The sequence below is a fragment of the Balaenoptera musculus genome, chromosome 6, assembly GCF_009873245.2.
Source record: "Balaenoptera musculus isolate JJ_BM4_2016_0621 chromosome 6, mBalMus1.pri.v3, whole genome shotgun sequence".
Lineage (NCBI taxonomy): Eukaryota > Metazoa > Chordata > Mammalia > Artiodactyla > Balaenopteridae > Balaenoptera > Balaenoptera musculus.
The window spans coordinates 59077902-59104351 of record NC_045790.1 but is presented as its reverse complement, the minus strand read 5'-3'; the positions used below and the strand labels follow the sequence as shown (position 1 = coordinate 59104351).

The following is a 26450-nucleotide window of genomic DNA, read 5'->3' as shown; positions in this document are numbered from 1 at the left end:
GGGGACGCGGGTTTGATCCCTGATCAGGGAACTAAGGTCCCACATGCCGTAGGGCAACTAAGCCTGGGCGCCACAGCTATTGAGCTCGCGCGCCGCAATGAGAGAGCCTGCGTGCCGCAAACTACAGAGCCCACATGCTCTGGAACCCACAGGCCACAACTAGAGAGAGAAAACCCGCACGCCACAGCTAGAGAGAAGCCCGAGCGCTGCAACGAAGAGACCGAGTGCCACAACGAAAGATTCGGCTGCTGCAACTAAGACCCAATGCAGCCAAAAAAATAAAGAAAATAAATAAATAAATAAGATAAATAAATATTTAAAATACATTGGAAGGATCGAGGGGAGTTGTAAGCAGGCTGCCTGTGAGGGGCTACTTACTGTGATTTTATCTGCAAGTAATTTTAGAGGCAGAAGTTGTAGTCAACCTCTTAGTACACAGCTGTCACAGGTGTAAATCAAATATTGTGGTTTAACTTTTATTTCTTCTTGAGCACTCTTAGTGGGTTCTATATGCATATCTATTTCTACTACCTTTCTCCAAGAGCTTTTATTTCTGCCAGAAATATTCAGAGTTGGAGGCAAAAGCTTGGTTTCCTAGGTATAAGTCAGAAAGAATATTTTTAATATTCTGGGATACTGTGTGCATGATCCAGGAGCTTGGTGCTTGGTCTGTAGGCAGGCAGGTTCTACTGATTGTTTTTTAGTGATGTGGCGATTGAAAAATTTCAGAGCAGCCATTGAGGGTGCTGCTGGTATGACAACAGTGTTTTCAGTGGTTTACTTCAGTACGTTTATCCAGGGTCGTATCTGTTTTCCCCATTCCCCCACTACAGTAATGCTTGTCAGGGGGCTAGCTATCCTTCATAGGAGGCCGCTTAAACAGAGGAAACATGTCTCCTCTCGTGTTTCTGTAAATACAACAGTCCAGGGTCTAGATTTCTGCCATGCGGTAAGAGGCTCACCAAGAAAAAAGATAATTAAGTGTCGGCATAGAATTTTTTTTTTTTTCCCTGCTATAGCTGGCAAACCTTGCAGACCTTGAAGAAATGAGAGAAAAGAAGGCCTTCTTGCAGTATTGACTTGTTTTCTTTTTGCTTAAGCATTACTCGTTGATTGAGGAAAACAGTTTATGAGATTCTTGCTTGGCTGTGAGAACACAGTCTACACCAGCTTTATTAGGGCTGTGTTGTTCAACAGGGACTCTGTGATACTAATACTTTTGGGTGAAAATGAACATGTATACATCAGTGATTCTCAATCTTTTCCTCAGGACTCCCTGTGCCCATAATCATTTTGAGGACCCCAAAGAGGTTTCATTTCATCTCCTTTCTTTTCATTTCCTTTCTTTAACTCCCTTCCCTTCCCTTCCCTTCCCTTCCTTTCCCTTCGCTTCCCTTCTCTTCTCTCCCCACCCCATTTACCCCCTTGCCCCTTTGCCCCCTTTTCCTTCCCGTGGATTTACCTTAATGGTACTTATTTGCTGAAAGTTAAAACAGGGAAACATTTAAAGTAACAATCATAAATGCATAAACAGTTACATTTCTTTTCTTGAATTCATCCATTAGTTTTATTTTCTAGGTTAAAAACCCCAAATTACTCTCATCTTTATTCATGTTTTCTATTATTAAAACAATTATTATTGTTTTTTGTTCTTTTTTAAAAAAATTTTTTTAATTAAAAAAATTTTTTTATGGAAAGGCATTTTATTTTAAATATAGCAGTGTGTGCACGTCAATCCCAAACTCCCAGTCTATCCCTCCCTGCCCCACTTCCCCGCCCCGGTAACCGTAAGTTTGTTCTCTAAGTCTGTGAGTCTGTTTCTGTTTTGTATTTATTTGCTGAAACTTAAAATGGAAAAATTTAAAGTAACAATAATAAATGCATAAACAGTTACATTTATTTTCATAAGAAAATAACAGTTTTCCCAAACCATAAAAATAAAGAGAAGAACAGCATTGTTTTACATTTTTTGCAGAGCTCTTTAATATTGGGTTTAATAAAATTGGATTCTCATGTCTGCTTCTGCATTCAGTCTGTTGGACCATGTTGTTCTGGTTGAGGTATATTGGAAGAAAGTCCAGCTTACCAAGGATACATGGTTAGAAGGGTTGCAGTATTTTAATAGCCTTTTCAGATAATTATGGATATTCTTTGATACTACATAAAACTTGACAAATGGTGTCTTTTTTTTTGTTTGTTTGTTTTGTTTTTTTTAAACATCTTTATTGAAGTATAATTGCCTTACAATGGTGTGTTAGCTTCTGCTTTATAGACAAATGGTGTTTTTTTAAAGATTAGTTGCAACATGAAATCTGAAATCCCATCAGTGAACTTTTTGTTCTCTATTAAGCTAAAAATTCATTGGTCTATCTTGCACTTTGAGTGGCTCTTCTATGCATGCGTGATTTTGTAACGTCATGCATTGGTAAACAAAGATCTGTGTCATACAGGTCTTTTTATATAATATAAAAAAATTACATTTGTTATTATCACCATCAATTCCATCAGAAATAGCTTTAATTATTGGGAAGCTGTCAAGCTCACAAAAGTGGGTACAAATTTTCCAAAGTTCTAATTTTGACTCAGAAGCTTGAATTTCGCCATTGTCAACAAATACTGTCAGTAGTTTTTTTGTTAAAATGACAGCTTTCTTTGTTCACTTTCATTGCTGCCAGATACCCAAGTCTGAATAACCATAGCTTGTCTGTTAATCATTCATTCAAGTAAAAATGCTGTTCCATGAAAAAGGCAGCTCATTCAACATGCGATTCAATTAATTGCACATGTGCTTTTCCCAAGACAACCATTGAACTTCAGTGTGCGGCAGAAGTGCTTTATGCATACATCCCATTTTATTGCACATTTAATAAAATTGATACTTTTTTCTTTTTTTTTTGCTTCATCAAGTCATTGTTAAGAGAATAGCCCCCGACCGCCAACTGCAAATTTGAGATAGTCAAGAATATAACAACTGCATTGGTGCCACTGCCTTGATTCAAGCTAAGGCACCAACAGTTTTACCCTTCATTGCTTTTGTGTCACCATTACAGATGTCAACAATGTGACATAGGCAAATAACGTCTTCGTGTTATTATTTTTTCAGTTTATTTTTTTAATTAATTTTTATTAGAGTATAGTTGCTCCTTCATGTTATTATGAAATTGACCATACAGACCTCATGAAATTGTGTTGTGTATCTCCTGGAGTACACAGACCTTACTTTGAGAACTGCTGTTACACTATTAGCTCTTCTTTTTTTCTTGTTGAGAATACAGTTGGGAAAGAAGGGAGTTCTGTGCTGGTAACATTTTCACAGATTTCCCAAACTTTGATGCATTTGCACCAAGGGACCTTTCCTTTGCCTCATTCTCTCTTGATTCTACAGCAAACTGTGGCATTCGGGGTGAGACTCAGAGCTTCTGAATGTTGCTGTGCTGGTATATTAAAAAAAGAGATAATTATAGTAATAAAAACATTGGTATTCATTGAATGCTTACAATGTCCATGTCCTTGTATGGTTTTTTTTTTTTTGATTTGATATTTGTATATATTGTGGAATGATCACCAAAATTAGTCTAGTTAACATACATCACCACACAGTTACAAATTTTTTTCTTGTGGTGAGAAAATGATCCACTTTTAAGATCTACTCTGTTAGCAACTTTTAAATATACAATACAGTATTAATCAATCAATCAATTACTAGTTAACTATTAATAGTTAACTACTGATACTGTTGATATCTTAATATTATATAATAGTTAACTGTTTTTTTTTAACATCTTTATTGGAGTATAATTGCTTTACAATGGTGTGTTAGTTTCTGCTTTATAACAAAGTGAATCAGCTATACATATACATATATCCCCATAGCTCCTCCCTCTCCTTGTATGTTTAATATCTGCCCCTGCCCTCTTCTTTTGTGAAGGTGTTGTGAAAACTAATTTGATATTTAAAAAATCTTTAAAACAGTGTGGTCTATTTTCATTGCCTGGCATCTTACAAACTGCATCATATAGGGAAGTAAATATATACCAACGAGATTACAGTGTAACTTTAGAGGTTCATTAGTTAACTATAGTTTAAGAAGAGGAGGAGGAGAGGAAATTCCTAGGCATAGTGATTCCAAATGATCAAAACATTTAGAAGCTACGATGCAAAAAACATTTTCCCTCTACCGTATATTGGAAGACAGAAAGTATTTTTTTCAAAATTAACTGGATGAAGAAAGTACACTAAAAAGAGACCAGAAACAGGAAAGGTGTTTAGAGGCTGAAAGGGAGGATTTTCATTTGGAATTGTGTGATGATGAGAGTATTTAGATATCCTGAAAGTACTTTGCCCCCCAGAATATTTAAGACTTGTAGTTTACATGAATATCATGAATCTGGAAAAGGCAATAGCCAAGGTTAGTCTATTCTTGAACAATGCCATGGTTCAAAGGTAAGCAAGAGCTCTTGGAGATAGTGGAGGGGTGAATAATTTGATGAGATAATTTCAGGAAGACAAAATACCGTCAAGAATGTGCCAATGTTTCTGACTTTTAAAACTAAGTTAAAATCTGAATAATCATTATCATGTACTTATGATTAAATGCCGTCTCTTTTTCCCCTCTCATAAAATTCAGCATGGAATTGACAGACAGATCATATGAAAATAAGATAATTGGATGGATTTTACATAATAATATATGCATTATATAATCACTTTAGAATTTACAAAGAATTTTAGCACTTCGGAATTTTAAAAGAAGTTTTACATTTACTATTTCATTTTAATATTAAAAAGAAAAAAAAACCCTGAAATAGGTGAGAAGGGAATGATCACCATATGAGAATCTATCTTATGGAAAGAGTTAGAATTTAAAGCTAGGTCTTTGGGGGAGTTCCCTCGCGGTCCAGTGGTTAGGACTCAGCGCTTTCACTGCCGTGGCCCCGGGTTCAATCTCTGGTCAGGGAACTAAGATCCTGTTAAGCTGTGTGGTGTGGGGGCGGTGGGGGGGAGCTAGGTCTCTGGACAGACAGTTCCTGTACTTGGGACTGCACAGTGTTCCTGCCATTGCTGCTTTGCATACTCTGGCCTGGAGAGCATCCAAACAGAAGACAAATGCTCTTTGGGCCAGAATGTGACCTCATTTTGGGGCAGGACAGCTGTAGAGCAGGGTCCTCTACCAGGTCAGTGTTGAGTCTGAGGACAAGCTCAAGGTGTGTCCTAGATCAAGTCTTAGACCAAGTCTGCCAGAGGGCTTGGCACACACGCTTTCCTGCTCTCTGGCTCCATTGTTAAGAATTGTTCTTTTCCTGTACTTCTTGTTCATTTTCACTAGGCTTTTAGGAATTAAATATTTCCTTAATCCCTAAAAATATTTTGAGAACTCATCACCTTAACTTATGACCATCTAAAGGAATAAAAGCATCATCCATCTTATGAGTTTCCATCTTTTTTAATAAAGCAAATGATATGATAAATTCACTGTGAGCCAGTAAGTAGAGTCCAAGTTATTCAAACCCAAGGATTTTTTTTTTTCAGTTTAGATCTCATTTTTAGTATATGTGTTGGAGATATTAGCTATTAGACTTTATGGAATTTCAAGTTCCTGGTTAACTTTCACTCCCATCTTTCATTTGTCAAATTTTGGTCTTCACAGTAAGTCTTCTATTGTGTATTATAAGGAAACTGAGGTGGAAACTGTTAACGTTTAGTGTCAGATTACTTTATTTCAAATGTAGGCAAAGGTTCTTACCTTCTGTTTGGTTTCAAACACTGCCTCTGACTGAATGCTAAGGATTTTCCATTGTAAATAATAATAATGCTCCTGCCGATGATACCATCACCACCACCAGCACCGCCATGGAAACAGGAACGTCCCCTTTTGCTTCAGTTGGCATTTGATGTCTTTTGAATTATTTTCAGCCTAATTTAGCTCTTCCTATTTTCCACTTGAGCAAATCCACTTTGACTTTTTCTAAAACAGGTAAGTCAACAAGGCAAGGACAGGAGCACATTAGTTCACAGGTATACCCCTTCTGGGACTTGAGGACATTGCTCTACAGTATTTATTTGTAGCACTGAGACAGCTACTGGTGAGGAAGTTTACAGTGTATCACAGCTGTATAGACATCAAGTACTAGAGGTAGCTGCGGTTGCTGCCACCCGCTTTGATATACTGTCCTCTGCTATAGGCGTGAGGAATTTTTCCTCTTAACCTGTTATGTCTTTCTGTATTTTTCTGGCCTTCTATAAATTTTTGTAAAATGTCATTTTTGTGGAATAGATCTATGCCTCTTTCATGTTAACAGATATACATGCTTGAGAGATTTGACCCTCTGGGAAATCATATTGAACAAATGAGATTTGGCATAGGGATTGTCTTTTATATCCATGTAATGGCAGTATATCGCTTGGCACATGATAGGTGCTCTGTAAATGTTATTTACATGAATTTTGAACCTAAAAGTTAATTAAATGAAATACAGTTAATAAATTTTTATTAAATCATGCACAATGTTAGGTCAGGAAACTAAAAATATTGGTAAGACAGGTAGTGGCTAGCAAATTCCTCTGCTAGCTGGAAGATAATCTCACACATATGAACCCTTTTACCCTGGGAGGTATCATGGTAGCACAAGAAACACGGAAGGAGTGGAGTTGAGAGGAGGGAGCGGTCTAGTGAGTCCTGGCAGGGATGGGGAAGGAGTGGAAAGGAGGGTGGTCTGTGTGGCCGTCGGATCTCAGGTAGTCCTTGATGATGCGGACGATGAAGATTTTGTTTCACCTCTCGGAATATATTTGAAAGATAAAATAGGTGTCCTGTCTGACATTAATATCACAGATACTTTGGAGTGTGTGCTTCTTTTATAATCAGGGTTATTGTTTTTCCCTGAGTCCCCTGCTCACTGTGTTTTCACACCCTTTCTCTTAAGAGTTGCCCGAGGTTCCATCGATTGAGGAGGAAGTGGAAGAAACCGAGTCTTGGGCAAAGCCTCTGGTCCACCTTTGGCAGACGAAGTCCCCAAACTTTGTGGCCGAGCAAGAGTATAATTCAGCCATGGGCAGAATGGAGCCGCACTGTGCCATCTGTGCTCTGCTCATGCCCTACTACAAGGTAGCCAGGGGGCGGGGCCCCTGCCCACGTTTCCTTTCACTGCAGCACTTTCTGTGTGACTGTGGAAGCACAGGTGAATCTCTGTAAGGTTAGTAGGCACATGAAGAGGAAGACATTAGTACTTCTGCAGCTGATGGCTATCATAGAGCAGCAAATGGAATTCCTGAGTGCCACTTGAGAGACTTTTCTCTGACAGTGCTTTATCATTTTTGAATGTCTTGGTTTATTTCAGTCAAGGGGGCAATTCCAACCTTTCTTTCTACCCCTTTCACCAAGAAACACAGAACTTAAAGCTTAAGAATAGTAGAAGCTTACAAAGAGAGAACTTAGATCTAGTCTCTGCTTTATGTTTGAAAATATTACTCTCAATCATATAAATGTTGGCTCTGGGCCCACATTTAAAATATCTCTCTTCATCTTCCCACGTGGAACATGCAAAAGACACAGCAGGACTCAGTGCAAACTGAATTGTCCAGTTCACCCTCATCAGCCAGCCATTCATGATATTATTTTCAGATGTCATTTTGTATATGTTATGCTGATAGCATCTTAGGTCACAGAGGGCCACATTCTCCAGCAGTAACACAGACAAAATGATCTTTCAGAATCTGGTAAGAGTAAAACTACCAGATCCATTTTTAGATACAATATATTTTAAAGTCTATTGATGTGAACATTGTGTTCTGGGTTATATTTTCACTGGTAGAGTCAGAAATATTTTACTCAAGATCACATCATTCCTAGAGTTCCACGTTAAGTAATTCTGGTTAGACGTTTCAGAGCATGAATATGTATGATGTGCCACATTCTCAGACCTTTGTAAATAGAGGAAGTAGTTCGTTCACTTGTCTTTGAATGTGACACTGGTGAGTGATTAACCTTATTTTTATTTCCCATTTAGTCACTAAATTTCTGTGTTTTCTTGGAAAAACTTACCTTTATATTGATTCTTATTTCTGTATCATAATCTGCCTGTATATTTCCCCGATAATTAAAAAATTCCAACTAAAATGATAAGATTTGGGGAAATTTATTAATATAAGGTCTCTGGGGATAATAAGATAGTTCATTAATTAGTTTCAAATAAACACTGAATATTTGTTGTATATTTTGGTGAGAGGTGACGATTTCTTTTTGAACACTATCGTTTGTTATTTAATGACATTTGCTAGATCTTTCTGTCTTGCTGTTTTAAAACTTTGTGGTGAGTCAAAAAGCCTTCAAACACTCTCTAAATGCTGTCGTACAAATTAAAACGGAGGTCTTTGAAGATACTCCTTCAGGTGTAACCAGGTAAGATTCTTCAGTAAATGAAATCAGATCTGTTAACCTGGTGCAAATAAAGAAGCAAAAAAAGTTCATCAGAAGAATTGATGCTTTTCATGAACTATGTATTTAAGAACATAGTTTTAGTAGCTCATCGATTTCTGTACCAGCAGATGTACAGAATATCCTCTCACTCCTACAGCTTAGCTTCTGGATGGGAGCCTGAGGAGCAGCACTGGTAAAGAGCTAATAGTTGGGTCCGGGAGAACAAGAGGAAGTACAGAAGCTGGAAGTTGGTGGATGAACAGCTATTAGTGGATTTGAGTGACCAGAGCAAGTGATCTGAGCTCTTTTCCATGTTTTTCGCTCACGTGGAAATATTCTGTTTTTCAGCCAGATAGCAGCAATGAAGAAAATGATTCTAGATGGGAGACAAAATTAGATGAAGTGGTTACTTCAGGAGGAAAGACTAAGCCCCTCATTCCAGAGATGTGTTTTATTTATAGCGAGGAAAATATAGAATATTCTCCACCTAACGCCTTCCTGGAAGAGGATGGAACAAGTCTTCTGATTTCCTGTGCAAAGTGCCGCGTACGGGTTCATGCAAGTAAATGAGTCTATCACTCATTAATCGCTGGCTTTTCAGTGCTTCACAAAGTCTCTATTTCTCACCCCTTTGTAACTTGCCAAATCTATCACATTGTACTATTGACATTATTAATGGTTAGATCATTCTTTCTCACATTTCTTCTAATGAAAGTATGAATAGGTGTAATCATCCTTTTTCCTCCAATTTTATGTGGTTATCAGTGGAGAACAGGTCTGGTTCTGTTTGTTCATTTGTTTGGGGTCCAAATGTGGGGTCATTGTGGGATTCCTTTCACATGCTTGAATTTTACTTATTTTAAGTTTGTAAAAACTGAGTTTTAATCTCTAATGTTGATTCATGACTGTTTTCCTTTGTTACTTTTGAAAGATAAATGAGTATTCTTTTGGTGATTTGGGGAATTATTGTTAAATTTAATTATCGAGTTAAAATTTTATTCTTTGTAAGGGTAGGGAGATCTTCATTGCCTTCCAGGGGAAAAAAGTGCTTAGAGTTGTTTTCCCCCAAGACTGAGAAGGTTAGGCTCCATACCTGTCTCAATTTGGTGTTTTTACATAATTGTGTAAGTGGCAAATACATTTTTTTAGATTGGTCTGCCATATAAATCCTCTAAAATGTATAAAATGGATCTATTAAACATTGCAATTCTATTTTAAAGCATTTTAATATTCCAACTCTTACCAAGTCAAATGTTCTGTTAATGTTCTTATGTATGGTGTGAGTCTGTCAATGTAGGATGAATGATTTATAATAAAGGTATTACCTTCTATATTTACCCCAGAGTAATACCAGTCTTGTGTTAAGGTTGAAATTGCCTGGCTATCTAGCATTTATTTATTAGATACTTTCATCTTCCCCAAGGGATTTGAACATGATGTGCTTGAAATGTAATTATATAAAACTTCTTTTTTGTTTCTATCAATTTGTAACACACATACACATATATATACACACACACATTCACTCTACGTGATTATATTTATATGAGAAACAGTGCACCATTTCACAAACAAGTTTGGATTTAATAATCTTGACTCCAGAATGCACTAGCTATGCAATTTAGCCATAATATTTTATAAACATGTGCTTGAACCAAACACTTTATGGTCTTGGGTAACTATGATAGACTTTTCTTTGGGTAATTACATTTCTGTTATTTTCTCTTCCCGTGTCAAATGTAATAGAAATTTGATATGAAAAATTACTCCTTTAAATTTTACTCATTTAAATCTTTCAAAACTCTTTTTTCAGGAAACCAGAGTAACACATGTTTGTTGATACCATATAATTGCTACATATATTTATATCATCAGCTATCTCTTTACATCGTTATTTTGAGTCAGGCATGTACTGAATGGACAAATAGAATTGAAGACAGCTCTTCATTACTAACTATGAATTGTACATCCTTTGTTCCTATCACTGAAATTAAAGCTAATTAAACATAATTTTTGAAATGTAGTTTTACATTACATTAATTTTATGCACTGATTTTATGTACATAAATATTATGTCACAGTTTATTTATTGTGTCATTTTAAAACTTCCCCAAACTTTGCTTCATAAATTGCAACTTATTTTGAAATATGTTTTGCATGAGTAAAGGACTAGACTTGACAATTTAGAAATTTTCTAATCACGCATTAAGTATTATCATCAGTATTCTCTATAATAACTGTTGTGAGCACTGGTAACTATTAAGATGCACACTCTCATTTTTTCTGGCAGTGATAATCCTATTAGCTATGAGGCATGGGAACCAAAAGTATCTTTGAGCCAGCCTTGCTAATGTTTTGTTCTAAGCAGTGAGAATCAAAAATGGTATGGTATGGTAGGCTGTTGTTCCGATTTTATTTATTCAGTGCTAAAATGTGTAATATTGTCGAAATGCAAAAGACTTTAACTAATGGATCCATACTGTTATTTTATAGGTTGTTACGGTATCCCTTCTCATGAGATCTGTGATGGATGGCTATGTGCCCGGTGCAAAAGAAATGCATGGACAGCAGTAAGTGGCTAATTTTAGTATCTTTTAACTCCTTTTCTCACTCCATCCACTGTGGGTCCATTTAAATCTAGTGGTCAGGTAAGATGGTACACATGCTTTTGTGTGCCATTCCACAGTTACCTGTATTTCTCGTCTTCTCTTTCCAAATCATCCTACTTGGTAGCTCTATATCGATTGTGGAAATGTTAAATACATTTCTAGGCATCACCATTTGCTCAGGAACCTGTGGAGACTACTGGTTTATTAGAGCATGTCCAAAGTATTGCTTCATGTTCTTGCCCAGCTCTATTTTGCAATTCTTGAAAATAAGTCTTCTAAGTAACAGTGAAGGTGGGAATCTTCAGTGACCTCTCAGGAAACTGTGCTAATTCACAACTGTTCCACTAGCGTGAGGTCTTCCCTGCTTATTCATTCGTACATTCATACTTTAGAAAATTTTAGAGTGTTCTGTGCTAGGCGTTGCTGTGAACTTGAGACAGAAACTTCAACAACAAATGATTCCCCACTTGGAGAACATAGATTTCTCTTCACCTAAACTTTTTCCTGAAGACCCTGTTAAAACTTTAGCTTACATCCAAGTGTTGCGTTCCATTCTGTTAATCCACCATGTCACCCATTTTGTCATTTGATTATGTGCTACCTTAACTTTTCTTAAAAATTCTCTTTCAAGAGGTATCAGAACATGGTTGAAAGTGGAGACCGATCAGATCTCAAGACTGTATCCCTCACTCTTGATCCCAGAGCAGATGCTCAGCTTGATTTTGATTGTAATAGTAGCATTTGCTTTATTCCTTAATGATCTCTAATGATAATGAATTAAATTTCCTTGCAACCAGAGTTAAAAACCTGAAGGACAATATAAGGACAATGCTTTACATGAGAAAAATTTATGTCATGATTATGTATGTTTAGCTCTCAGTGTTGAAATAGACATATGGTGACTATAAATTAAAAGCATCTGTGAGAATGTCTTTCTGTATGATTTTATTGCTGGTATTCACTCTGGGTAGTGAGGGGAAAATGGGGCAAAATATGGACACTCTTTATAGTCCAAATAATCTGATTTCATATTAGAGGTAATATCTCCAACTTAAGAGTTCTTTTCATTAGTGGGCCCAGATAACATTTTGGTATTTCCTTTGGTGTGTTGTTCATTATGTTAACAAAAACTGTATAAATGTACAGCATCTTTAAAACAGCCATGAAGTCCTGCTATAATAAATACATTCAGCTCTTGTTTATCAAGCTGGTTCTATTCGTATTATATGAGCCAAAGTAAAGCCTTGTAGAGTCAGTTTTACTAATGATATCCCCTCATTCACTCTGAAGTATAGATTTAGAATTTAGAGATATTCTAATCCAGTTCACCAAGGCATGAAGAGTTCTCTGTTCCATCCACAGTTACTGCTTGGCTCCTGTGCTCACACACCGAGCAGTCCTGTTACCCAAGGTACTACTGTCCTTTGCATGGCAGAGCCAGGGCCAGGCCTAGCCCAGCCACCCTGATTCTAAGGCAGCTTCTGATCAATTATGTCATTTTCCTTTAGCATGTCTACAGAAGGAAATAATCACTCTCTGCAACTGATTTGAAGCATCTTTCTATTAATCTCAACCCCTCCGCACCCTCAGAAAATACAGTGTGCCTTTTGTATTTTAATATTGATACCATGTAAATCTCTTTTAATTTGCAATAAAAATGGGAGCTCTTAAATACAGCTTTGCATTGATTTTTTTAGACCTACATAATTTCTTAGTTCTAATTGGAAATGATCTGAATTCACAGTGAGCCAATTGTTTTTTCAGTTTATTCATTTTGAGTGAACTTTGTCCATGAAGCTCTATTTCTAAATTTTTCTCCTGAAAAAGAATTGAATTTTATTTTAAGCGTTGCCGAGAAGTAACTGATAATATTGATATTTTGGCTTTAACACCCTTATTTAGTGTGGCATTGAGTGTTGCAATATTAATTTTTTACTAAGCACTTAAGTATGATTCTTTGGATTTTGTGGCTGGAATGATTGCATTTTGAAAGTACACTTAGACTTGCTTTCTTAGGAATCAATCTCACACTGTTAGTTTTAGGTTCCAGAGGAGTCCTAGACCTCCTTTTATTGATAAATAGAAGCTCTAAAAAAGCTAATGGAAATCTAACGAAGCAGCTGAGGTCAAATGCTATTTCATTGCTGGCTTTTATTTCACTAACTCTAATTACTAATTATTTCCTGGGATTTTCTTTTTAAACATGGTTTGTGAAGGTAAGGCTTATTCATCACGAACACAGAACACTCCAAGAGCATATTTTGCTTGGGATATGTATTTATACAACAAATGTGATTGTTTCAGTTAATTCTGTTTCCTTTTATGATTAGTGCTTTGAATATCTTGAGGGTAAGAAGAGGGTAGCCTGAAACACCTTGTATTCATTTTCATAAGGTATGTGTGAGAATTGTGTGTGGTAGTTCTATTTTTTAAAGATTCTTCTTAAAAAGAGTGTCTGTCGATGGGTGAATGGATTAAAAAAAAGGTGGTGTGTGTGTGTGTGTGTAGATACACACACACAAACACACACACACATACGTACAATGAATATTATTCAGCCATAAAAAAGGAAAGAAATCCTGCCATTTGTGATAACATGGATGAACCTGGAGGGTATTATGCTTAGTGAAATAAGTCAGGGAAAGGCAAATACTGTATGCTCTTACTTCTATTGGAATCTAAAAAAAAACCTGAACTCATAGATACAGAGCATAGATTGGTGATTGCCAGGGGCGGGGGTGTTGGGTGAAATGGGTGAAGGTGGTCAAAGGGTACAAACTTCAGTTACAAGATGAATACGTTATGAGGATCTAGTATATAGCATGGTGACTGTAGTTAACAATGCTTTATTAGATACTTGAAAGTTGCCAACAGAGTAGATCTTAAGTGCTCTCACCACAGAGAGCAGAGTAGATCGTAAATGATTTAATCACAAAAGATAATTATGTGAGGTGATGGAAGTGTTAACGAACCTTATTGTGGTAATTATTTCTCAATATATAGATATATCAAATCATCACATTGAAGAACTTAAACTTATACAATATGTCAATTATATTTCAATAAAGCTGGGCAAAAAGAGGAACACTATATCATAGAGATAAGTATCAATTATTTAAATTTTGGAAGCAAAGGCATCTCAGCGATTATTTCATCCAGTCCCAGACCATAACTAAGTAAATAAGTTCATACATTGGAAGATTCTGTCAGCTTCAACTTGGGCTTGGTGGGTGAGAATGTACATAAGGCTGGAATCAATGTTCACAGACCAGCTGTCTTTTTATTTACCAATTCTAAAGCGTGGAAGTTGCTCCGGATCAAACTGCCCTGCTAGTTTTTAAGTAACTGGAGGCCAGAACTTTGTCTCATTTTTCTCTATAACACCCCTAACACCTGGTATAGTGTTGGATCATTTCTGAACTTGCAGAGCCTTTATCTGTGACCTTGGTCTGTGACCTTCAGTGCTCTCACCATTTCCAGTTTTGGTTTAGTCCTCACTGTTTTTCATTTTGCTACTATTTCTTTACTTTAGCCACTTATGTCATCTAAAATAAGAAACAACAAGCTGTATTGCAGCTTTAGCTGCATGTGTTAGAGGGAGAGATTAGTTACAAATTTTGAATAACACCCTAACTTGGATTCTAGAATCCTAGCTCCGTGCTCAAATTCAAATGAAATGAAACAGTGAAATAATTCCCCACATACCTGTCTCTCCTGACATTCGGGTTGTATATCTCATAGTTCTAATTAAATATCATTGCTTTGTGCTTGTTTGTCCCATTTCAGTACTGCTCAGATAAATAGATCTGTATGAAAGCTATGTTTGCGTTTATGGCTTATAACCCAGCTTTATTAGAGTATTTTATTTTCAGCTCTGTTTGTTTCCAACCCTTTTGTGATTATGTAATTCATTTTGGAGCCATTTTTACTCCTTCATTATAGTAGCGCTTTAGAGTGCATTCCAAACATTACCAAGTTCTGTTTTTGGTGTTGAATGTCATTACTCTGATTCTAGAATGTGTTTCTTGCTATTTTGAGTCTTAATTTGAATCTAATCACTTTTGACCTAAATTACTAGAGTTTTGTGTCTAATCTGTTTATGGATTTCCATTTTATAATGACTACAAGTTACTGCTAATTAAAAACATAATGTAATATTCTCACTGTAAAAATACAGAATTTGTATTGCTTTCTTTCAGGTTTTTTTCCCTACCATTTTCTTTTTTTTTTTTTAAATTTTTATTTATTTATTTATTTATGGCTGTGTTGGGTCTTTGTTTCTGTGCGAGGGCTTTCTCTAGTTGTGGCAAGGGGGGGCCACTCTTCATCGCGGTGCACGGGCCTCTCACTATCACGGCTTCTCTTGTTGCGGAGCACAGGCTCCAGACGCGCAGGCTCAGTAATTGTGGCTCACGGGCCTAGTTGCTCCGCGGCATGTGGGATCTTCCCAGACCAGGGCTCGAACCCGTTTCCCCTGCATTGGCAGGCAGATTCTCAACCACTGCGCCACCAAGGAAGCCCCCCATTTTCTCTTTTATCCCTATTTTGAAAAATTGTTTTTGAGTCTGAGTATTTCTGTAAAATTCCTGAACTCTACTTTAGGGCTTCACTTCTAATTATGAAGGAGGATGTTAGCTAAATGTCTGGAAATGAACTGGTAATCTAAATACTTTTATTGTAAAAAATAATAATCTATGTGCTGAATACTCTGTAGAGTATTAAGAGGTAATATGCTAATAAATCACAGGAGGATTTTCTATACTATCTTCTAAAGAATTTATAAATGGAATTCTAAAGAATAAAATATAAGCAGGTTAAGAGGTTAAAGAGGAATATGGATAAGATTTTCTCTTTTTAAAATTTAGGAATAATGTAGCTTTTTGGTGGTTGTTTCTTTGCAGGAAATTTGGATGTTTCTTTTGTGGTGGGGGTCACTGTGAGGTTTTGTTTTAGTGCCAAAATGGGAGTGAAAACTTCATGGGAAGACTGGTAGTTTAACATATGGGAAGTCACGTCATACTCAGATTTATGACTCTGACAAATCTTGAGTTGCCAGTCTTCTGTCCAGGGTAGCATTAAGCCTTGCTGTAGGTTTTCATTGTCAGTGTGAAAAAGTCCAAATAAAGTATCATTTGTGCTGTGCCTTACTAGGGAGCTTTTTTAATCACCATATGTAATTCCTGGGGGGAAGGGAGGGGTAGACACAGTAGCTCACATACCTGTAATCTAAAATCTTAATTACAGGAAGATTTAAAAGCAACGTAATGAGAAGGTTCGACTAGAGATGTATATCTAAGACCTCTTCTCACCCTAAAATCCCTTGATTCTGTGTTGTTTTTTATTTCCATTTTCCCTTAATTAGTTTTCCTTAAGAATTGGGCACCTTCAAGAAATCTAAATTTATTCCTGTATTTCTTAACCTGGTCAGAGGTGATGAGTAACAGAAAAGTATAGGAATAGAAGTGATATTGGTAATTATTGGCTGGATCAGTGTAGTTTTTATGTGTTCAAGGAAACTTTCGTTGTTTTTTAAAAAGTGACTTTAAGGCCTTACTATAACTTTATCTACCTGATGTTCAGGAATCTGTGGCAATGCACATCATCCTCGGGATTTCTTTTTATTTCAGTATATCCCTTTGCTCTTAATTTAGGAGTATTTGTTTAAATATTTTCGTTTCAAAGTAATGCAGTAAAATACACAGTTGTATATTGTTGGGTGGATATTGTGCTATGAAAAGGTAGATTTTGAAATGGAAAATTAAAATAAAACACCTTAAAGGTTAGAATTTTCATTCTGTATAATGAAATACATGAACTAGGTAATTGTACACATTTATTATCTATTGAAGAGTATTTATTATACTCTGTAGAATAATAAAGTTGTACTATATATGTTTAACAAGTATAGCATTCTGGTTTTTTTTTTTTTTCAAAATGGTTTTAAGAAATCAAAACCCAAACATGAAATAGGTTTTCACCTTGGCCACCTATCTATTCACTGTTCTCTTTATTTTGCTTATTTGTTTTTTTTTTTAAATGGACTAACAGATATGAGCACAAGCTATACCTTGATAATCATTTGGAATTAGCGTCTTCTTTCCTCTTACAAAGAGTGGAATAAGCAATTGCAGTGATTAAAAATAAACATTTTGGTGCTGTTTATTTATTTTTATTGCTTGATTATAAATAAGTGGCATCTATAGATTGAGTAGTGGTTGCCATTCATGCCCTCCAAGGCTGCACATAGCTATTTTTTGGCTTTTGAAAGAAAGTGAAGTGTTTTCTCTGCATGAATCATAGTCAGAAAGTTAAAATCTGGAAGTACCTGAGGTAGTGGTCTTTAAAAAACCCAACCCCACAGTGTTGCTAAAGCTTGTGAGCTATGTCATTTGTTGGAACACGTTTATCTGAACTCTTAATCTTTGGAATATACCTTAGTCTTTATTTTTTTTTAATTTATTTATTTTTATTTTTATTTATCTTTGGCTGCGTCAGGTCTTCGTTGCACGCGTGGGCTTTCTCTAGTTGCGGCGAACGGGGCCTTCTCTTCGTTGCGGTGTGCAGGCTTCTCATTGCGGTGTCTTCTCTAGTTGGGGAGCCCAGGCTCTAGGCATGCAGGCTTCAGTAGTTGTGGCACTCGGGCTCAGTAGTTGTGGCTCGCGGGCTCTAGAGCACAAGCTCAGTAGTTGTGGCAAACGGGCTCAGTTGCTCTGCGGCATGTGGGATCTTCCTGGACCAGGGCTCGAACCTGTGTTCCCTGCATTGGCAGGCTGATTCTTAACCACTACGCCCCCAGGGAAGCCCATATACCTTAGTCTTAACTCCCTACTCTTAAGGCTCAAGTAAAAATGATCAACTTCTTGGAAAGTTGGTAACTCATCTTTGGGAACAATGAGGTCCCAATCCCTATAACTCTATGTACTCTGGCTAATAATGGAGGAAGGTGGTCTAATAGGTAGAGTCTGACTCCTACTTTGCATTGAGGCTGGTCCTATAGATAGGGGTGTGACTGATACGAAGCAACCCTAACCGCACTCTATTACATCTGAAGGCAGTGCTTTCTCTTCTTTCTCTCTGACATGGGAATTCTCTTAGGGTAGAGATAATTAAGGAAAATGTATGTGGCTGAGGATTATGTTACCCTTATCGCATAATACAACCATTATATCTCCTCTCCAACTCCTCAAATAAAAATAGTAGTAGTGATAATAGATGTTAGAATTGCCAATCATTTGGCTCTTGGAAGTCTTGTGTTTTAAAAAAAGTAATAGTTTCATTTTAAAATGTTTGACCTACAGATTCAGAATAACTGCTGATTTAAATATAAACCAATGTAAGTAGCAAGGATAGAATTTTTCTAGCTTCCATAAAATTTAGTACTGGCAAAGACTAAAGAATTCTTCATCTATCTCAGAAATTTCATTTTACAGATACTGAGCCAGGGGTTTGAGAGAGTAACTCCTTTGTCCAGGATCACCCCTGTATATGGTAAGAGAGCCCAGATTCATGGCAATACTCAGGTCTCTAGATTTTCAGGCCCACACTCTTTTTTTTTTTTTTTTTTTAACTCTTCTCAGTTACTTGTTTTTAGAGTGGAAAGAAGGCTGAACAACCGGCCTAATTCTGAGCAATGTATTTGAATGATTTTTGTTTGTTTACATTGAAAATAAAGTCAGCACTAATAGTGTAATTGGTCACATACTTAATATGGAATGATTAGTGTTATTGGGTGGTTGAGTTGAGCAGTGTCCTTACTCTTTCATATTGACTCTAGTTTCTGTCTGGAGGACCTTTCCCAGAGCTGGATAATCTCCTGAATCTAGTTTCCCAATTGACAACCAAGTTGGCATTTTTCTTTAACAAGGAGCTCTGACTTGGCTTTGTAGATCGGAGCCATTGATGTTTAGATCTGATTGGCTATGGCCTTGAGAGGTCGTGGTGGCACTCCCGCTCCCTGTGATGTTTTTTATGCTGTTGTTTTTTTTTTTATTCCATGGGATACTGTCAAGACCAGGTGGTGAGAGGCTGTCAGTCTGAAAGGCTGACTTTGATCCTCAGACACAGTAAAACTAGTAGAAAAAGGAAGGCTGTATTCTTGTTAAATGCCATGACTGTATGTAGCCAAGTGTTTGCTTGTGCCATTTCTCCTCTCCAGTGAGGTGTCCCTGGAAGCTGCTAGGCAGACCACACTCTCCCATCTGAGGTGACGCATTTGAGTTCAGAATTACCTTTTCCCTCCTGAGGAGGCAGATTTTTCTGAACAGCTGCAGACTTAAACCTTGGCTCACAAAGGCCAGGGTGGTAATAATTATTTTACTTTAAGCAAACAGAACAGCACATTTGAGGATATCAATTATCCTGACAGCATAGCTATGATGTGGAGGCCTTTCTGTTAGGGAACTGCTTACAGGCTAAAAAAGTCACAAATCTTTTTTTTTTTTTTTTCTGTTCATTCTTCTCCCTTTTGCTCAATAGACACAATCCCTCCGTACCCCACTTTGGTAATGGAGAGAGAGAAAGAGAAATCTACAGAGCTTATTGTAAGTGGAACTATATTCATAAATAGCTTCTTGATTGAGAACAAATGCCTCATTAATCTTAAGTGCTTCAACCAGAGAGCACAAGTAAAGTCAGGAAGAATAATGACTGACATTATGGGGAGCGTAGCATACTGCAGTGCACACCAGGATATGCATGCCCGGAGGTCACTGGGCTAAAAGGCACATCTCCTTAGCAATGAGGAAAGAGATCCCTAGGAGGCGTGGAGGGGGAAAAAAAAAGTGCAGTGCAGGCGTTTCTCATGAACGGCAAAAACTAGCCCAGTGGCAGGATGAAGAAATCATGTACTTTGTTATTTGCTATCGAAGGTCATGCTGGGAAGAAAGAATAAACCAGCTGGGTTTTTATTTGAAAGCCAAATGTTGTACAGTTTTAACAAAGTTCAACTTGAAGTACTTTGCTTAGGATCCTGGAAATACTATCATGTAAATGCCATGAAGTTCCATGTAGATTACCTCTGACCAGTCTTAAATTATAGAGGTGCTTCTCCTTGCTATCGAGCATATGCCTGGCTTGCTCTCACATAGGTGCTCTGCAAACCTCAAAGTAATTTTTATACTGCTGTAAGGAATGGCATTAGAAAGATAAATGGTTGGGGGGATGTAATTTGAAACAGAGAGTATGATTTCCTCTTCTTTTATCGTCCTTTCATACAAATGGCTGTATGATAGTATTTAAATTGTTAAAGTGTAGTGAGAACATCTCCCCCCCTCCCTGCCGCCGGCATGTCTACATCCTAATCCCTGGAACCTGTATGTTATGTTGCATGAAAAGGGAATTATGGTAGCAGATAGCATTAAGGTTGCTAATCAGCTGGCTTTACAAATAGGGATATTATTCTGTTTACCTGGGTGCATTCAGTGCAATCAGAAGGGTCCTTAAAATGAGGAAGAGGGTGGCAGAAAAGGTCAGAGTAATGTGATGTGAGAAGTGCTTGGCCTGCTGTTGCTGGCTTTGAAGATGGAGGAGGAGGGCCTAGGACCAAGGCACGTGGGCTCCCCTAAAAGCTGCAGAGGGCAAAGAAATAGATTCTCCCTGAGAGCCTCCAGAAGAGAGTGACCTGCTGACACCTTGATTTTAGCCCAGTGAGACCCATTTTGGAATTCTGACCTACTGAACTGTACATATTTATGTTGTTTTAAGCCATTGTATTTGAGGTAATTTGTTATTGCAGTAACAGAGAACTAAAGGGTGTACAATAGAAAGACAGCCTTTTGAAAGGGTAATTAGTTTTCACTCTTAACCATTCGGCATTCCACTAGGTGTGTTGTATTTTCAGTGTCATCTTTCATTTTCAGGCATCTTTCTCTGACTACCTTCTGTCTGTCTAGCCCACACCCTCTGGTTCTGGGACTCCAGCAATCCTTTCACCTCACTGTGACGTATGATTCAATAACGCTCCCGACTTTTCAGTCTCTCCCTCCCCTCACGTCCTTACTTCTGTTTAAGCTGCTATATTTCCTTGCGCATACTCTCAGCTCCCTTGCCACTCTCTGACTTTGTTACTCTTCCTTGGTATAACTCAACCCTGGTAAATCCAACTATCTATCTACTCTGTACCTGCACCTCTGTAGCTGAGTATGGCTGTGGAGAAACACCCAATATGCAGATTGCTCTTGCTTTCAGTTTGTAACTGCAGGTTGGTCCTCAACGGTGTGGGTAATTCATGTTGCATTCCCATCACTCGTTCACTCTACTACTCTCCTGATTGACAGTTTCGTATCTTCTTTCTCCTCAAGCTTCCCCATCTTCCCCATCCTCACCCTCACCTCATGAAGTCTCTTCATATTCATGGAGAAATGGGAAGACACCAGTAGAGATCTTAATGTTTCTACCTGCTTCATATCTATAATATCTCTTCTCCTAAGGCCATCCGCTCTCTTATACACAGGATCATAGTTACAGTAATTCATCCTTTTCTCGCCCACATCCCTTCTCCAGATGATTCTCATTATCATCCACACAGTCTGTTATTTTTTCCATCTTCAAGTAAACCAAAAAACCCTCTCTTGATCTTTCTTCCCACTAGCTCCCACTCTATTCCTCCACGCCCCTATATATATAGTAAAACTCTTGAAAAGACTTACCTTTATTCACTCTCTCCAACCCTTCTCCCCCACTTCTCTCTTAAATTTATTCCAGTCATAGGCTTTGCCCCACTTTTTCTTAGAAACTTCTGTTGATCACTGTCTCCTGTTTGAAGCAATCCTCACTTGGCTTCCAGGATCCTGCACTCTCCTGCTTTTCCTCTCACTCCCCAGAGTTCAAAATGTGGGCCTCTTTTCTACGCTAACCCATTTGGTAACCTCATCCCATCTCATAGCTTTAATGGTTGTAAACAGCATCTAGTCATTGATGGCTTGGGCATCTCTAGTCCAGCTCAGTCTCACCCTTGTGGCCAACTTTATGACAGCATCTCCTCTAGCATGTCCAGTAGCTCAAATTCACCCTGTCCTGAACTGAATTCTAGATATGCTGCAGGCTTCCTTATCTCCAGGCCTTCCAGCTGCTGAGGCCAAGAACTTTAGAGTTAGATTTGATGCTTTCTCTTTCTCATACCTCACATCTGTCTGACAGTAGATCCTGTCTTGTCTACTTTTAAAATGAGTCTAGCATCCTGTCCACTTCTTAGTCACCTCGGCTGACATAATCCAGACTAATCTGCTCATTACCTCTCTCCTGGATATGGTAGTAACCTGCTAACTTCTCTTCACCCTTCTGCCCTTGAGCCTTTATTGTCTGTCAACACAGCAATTGGGATGATCTGATTAAAATATAAGTCAGGTTCTATGTCCTTGGTGCATTCAAACCTTACAGTGGCTTCAGGCCATCGACTTTTTTTCATGGCTTATGAAACCTTACCAGATATTCTTTCTCTTACTTTCTGATAACCTTTCCTATTAGAAGAGGCCAGGATCTGCTGCCATCACCTTTCCCTAGAGAACTCCATGGCCCACTCCCAAGTGCTTAACATCCTTTACCTTAAATAATCTACTGATTTAGTTTGTCTTCTCTCCTAGCCAGAGTGTATCTTTGTCATTCATTGCTGTTGCCCAGTGTCTAGGACACAGCATGGTGATTCACCAATATCTGTTGAATGAATATATATTTTCACTTATAGTACAAATTAGGTGTGAGCATCTAAATTAGGGAACTCACTTGCTGGTATAAAATTTATTGGACCCTGTGAAATTTCCATTCAGAAGATTACTGCAGGAAACTTGTCATTCAATTTCCTAATCACTCAGAATTCTTGCCAGCCCCATCCTAACATGAGATTCCATCCTCTCTCCAACCCTGGTAACTGAGCCCCATCTCCAGAAATTGTTCTTCCATGTTTTGTTGATCAGCACTTTGTAAGCTAGTTTTCCGTTAATGTGATTAATTAGTCTTTGTTTTCCCAGCTCAGACAGCCCTATTTTATGGTTTTGCATTTCTGTTATGAACACGTCAGATAAATAAGGCTGTGGGGGAGGTACTTCAATCTTGTAATTTTTCTATAGCACTGAAAATTGGCTTTAGTGTCACTTATGGATATGTCAGCTAAAATGAGAGCTCCTTACAAGGCAGCTTGAGAATGTTGGTATTGACATTTCTTTAATTGATGTTTTATAGAAGAGCCATTGGAACATGATTTCCCTCTAGGACAAATAACAAACAACTATGATAGCCATATTCTAACAATGCCCTTCTCACCATTGTTGTTAACGTTGTGTCAGCACTTTGATTATAAACACTCTTTTTCAGTTTAATAACTGAGCTGTAAAGAAATCATTCAGTGTTGTAAATTGGTATACTAGCTGTTCATCTCAGCGGTGATTTTTTATGAAACCAAATATTAAAAGTAACTTGGTATTGCTAAAAGGGGATTTTGTGAATGGTATTAGGTGAGGGAAAGGGACCTAAGTAGGAAAGGTACAATGTCCAGAATATGATCTCAATTTATACTTTTTCATTCAGCTTTTAGCTGCCCTGGGGGTGGGTTACACACACAACAGAATGGCTCTTTAGATGCTGTCCTTGGGAGCCAGGAATAACAGCTGCTCATAGAGTAATCATTTTGTAACAGGCATTTCAGCATTTTTTTGTTTTGTTTTAGGAAACATTAGTTGACTAGCAATATATCTAAATCTTTATAATAGTGAGTCATTTTACCCTGGGTGTTATTGTTTCTAGAAGAGGCATGCTCATAAACATAAGATAAAAAAAGCCTGGCAATGAGTGTTCACTATGGAATTTTATTTATTTGTTTTGTTCTGCAAGGCTGAACAATTTTGGTATCTCCTCAAGTTAGGTTGGAAAGAAGTTTCCATACACTGAAAGACTCTAGTAGAAATCACAGATGCCCGTTTAAAATTTTCATTTAAGTAAAAAAAAATTTAGGAATAAAAGATAAACCTCCAAGATTACATTAATTTTAAATTACACATATTTGATGGAAGAAGGTTTCTTTTTGAATTTTTGAATTTTATTTTATTTATGTTTTAATACAGCAGGTTCTAATTAATTATCCATTTTATACATATTAGTGTATATATGTCAATCCCAATCTCCCAATTCATCCCACCACCACCATCACTTTCCCCCCTTTGTGTCCATACGTTTGTTCTCTACATCTGTTTCTATTTCTGCCCTGCAAACCGGTTCATCTGTACCATTTTTCTAGGTTCCACATATATGCGTAAATATACGATATTTGTTTTTCTCTTTCTGTCATACAGAGACTGTCATACAGAGTGAAGTAAGTCAGAAAGAGAAAAACAAATATCGTATATTAACGCATATATGTGGAACCTAGAAAAATGGTACAGATGGAAGAAGGTTTAATTTCTTTGTGTGTCTGTGAGTTTTCTTTTTTTAATGTAAGAGTAATAAGTATCGTTAGGAAGGTCTCCCATTCCCAACATTCTCAGATTCTCAAATCTCATTTTTTTTTTTACAGAAAACTACTCATACTGTTTAGTCAATCAGCCTTTCAGATCTTTTCTGTGCATAAACTAATGCTATATTTTGTTGTTCTTGGGAGACCCAAATGGTGTCAGTTTATTTAAACATGCCTTAGTGTTTTCACTTAATATTTCATTGTGTAATTCTTAGTAATTCAGTAATTTTTGGATTTACCATATCTTTTTCATCACTATTTTAAATTTCAAACCTGAATCTAATTAAAAAATTCAGACATTACAAATAAAATCTAAGTAACTGACAATTCCAGTTCCTCCCAGAGGTAACTGTTTTCTCTATTATGAACAGAAATGAAATGATAGTCATTGTATATTCCTACTTCTGCATAGATGTAAATGTTTAGCTAAGATAGATTCTAAGAAGGTGAATTGCTTGTCGTAATTTATGTACATTTAAAATTTTGATTGATAATGCCGAATTCCTCTCCACAGCCACCATAACAACTCACATACCCCCAGACTATAGATATTCTGATTTAAAAATCTGAGGTTAACACTCATTATTTCATTTTTCATTTTCTTTATTCTTGAAATTGTGTATCTTTCATGTATTTATTGGCAATGAAGAGTCTTTGAATTTTCTGCCTATTTTTCAAAAGTGTGGCTTTGTAAAAATTATTTTTTGGATAACAATTTTTGTTTTTTTATTGTAAATTTTTAATCTTATTTTATATTAATTTATATAGTATTTTATCCTTTAGAATTTAAAAATTTTGATGTAGTCAAACTTTATTAAAGTTTTCTACATGTCTTTTGTTTTTTAAATGTTATATCAAGAAGTCATATTTATCCTAAATTCATCAATATATTTGCCTAAAATTTCTTTTAATACTTCTGTGGTTCTGCTTTGTTTTTGAGTTTAGGTCTGTAAATCAATTGGAATTTATTTTTATGAATCAGAAATACATACACACACATTCAATTGAATTCATTTTTGAATAGTTTGTGGTATTAATTTTTGGTTATTTATCCAGCTCTAACTTTCTGTTTTCTAATTTTCTCTTCAACCAAGAGTAGTCTGCTGTTTAACATATCACTAAGTTTTTAATTTCAGGTTTTTTTTTTTGGTTATAGAATTTTTATATTGTTTTTAAAAATCTGATTTGTTATTTATTTATAGTCTCTCACTTACATTCCTAATACCCATATTTAATTTTTAAACATATTAAAATGCTTATTTTACACCTTATATCTGAGCTCAATGTGCATCTAATTCTACTGTCTTTTTTTTTTTTGCTTATGTAACCATATTTTCTTGGATGTTTTTTGAGTTTTTATTGTGAGCTTATATTCCTTCGAACTTAATATTTGGGAATTTCTTGAGGGCTTTGTTATAGGTGGTTGCTGAAAATTACAGTTTTCATTTTTATATTATCAAAATCCACCTTCCAATAATATCATCCTACTTCATGAACAGTGTAAGAACCTTACAACAATATAATTTGATTAACTTCCCTTCTGTTTGTGGTCTTATCTTACATTTTACTTCTGCATAGACTCCACTCCGTAGTATCGTTATTTTTGTGTGAAACAATCAAGTTTTTAAATGAAACCTGTATAGTCTCTCTGTCTCTCTCTCTTGTTCTCTTTGTTTGTATGTGTGTGTTTTGAAGATACTGAAGCTTTATTTTATATTTACCCGTTTTAGGTGTTCTTCATTCTTTCCTGCCACTTCATGGTTCAGGCTGGTGTCATTTTCCTTCATTCTGAAGATTTTTTTTTAGTGGTTGTTATAGTGTATATTCATTCTCATAGATTTTTGTCTCTATGAGATTATTTTTATCTTCATTTTCAAAGGTTATTTTCCTTGAAAATAGAATTTCAGGTTGCCAGCTTTTTTCTTTCAGTATTTTATGGATATTGTTCCATTGCCATTTTCCTCCAATGTTTCTGGTTGGATTT

General features: G+C 36.7%; 1 protein-coding gene across 8 annotated transcripts in view; it reads left to right on the top strand.

Moving 5' to 3' along the window:
- Positions 1-26450, top strand: part of KDM4C (lysine demethylase 4C) — a 410124-nt gene that overhangs the window by 240224 nt on the left and 143450 nt on the right. For 6 of the 8 annotated variants that reach the window (XM_036854785.1, XM_036854786.1, XM_036854787.1 and 3 more), the window contains 3 exons: positions 6924-7105; positions 8765-8978; positions 10910-10986. In XM_036854785.1, coding sequence (XP_036710680.1) covers positions 6924-7105; positions 8765-8978; positions 10910-10986 — 473 coding nt within the window. Of the gene's footprint in view, positions 1-6923; positions 7106-8764; positions 8979-10909; positions 10987-12387; positions 12437-26450 lie in introns of all 8 variants that reach the window. The other 2 variants (XM_036854791.1, XM_036854788.1) reach the window with 2 other exon arrangements.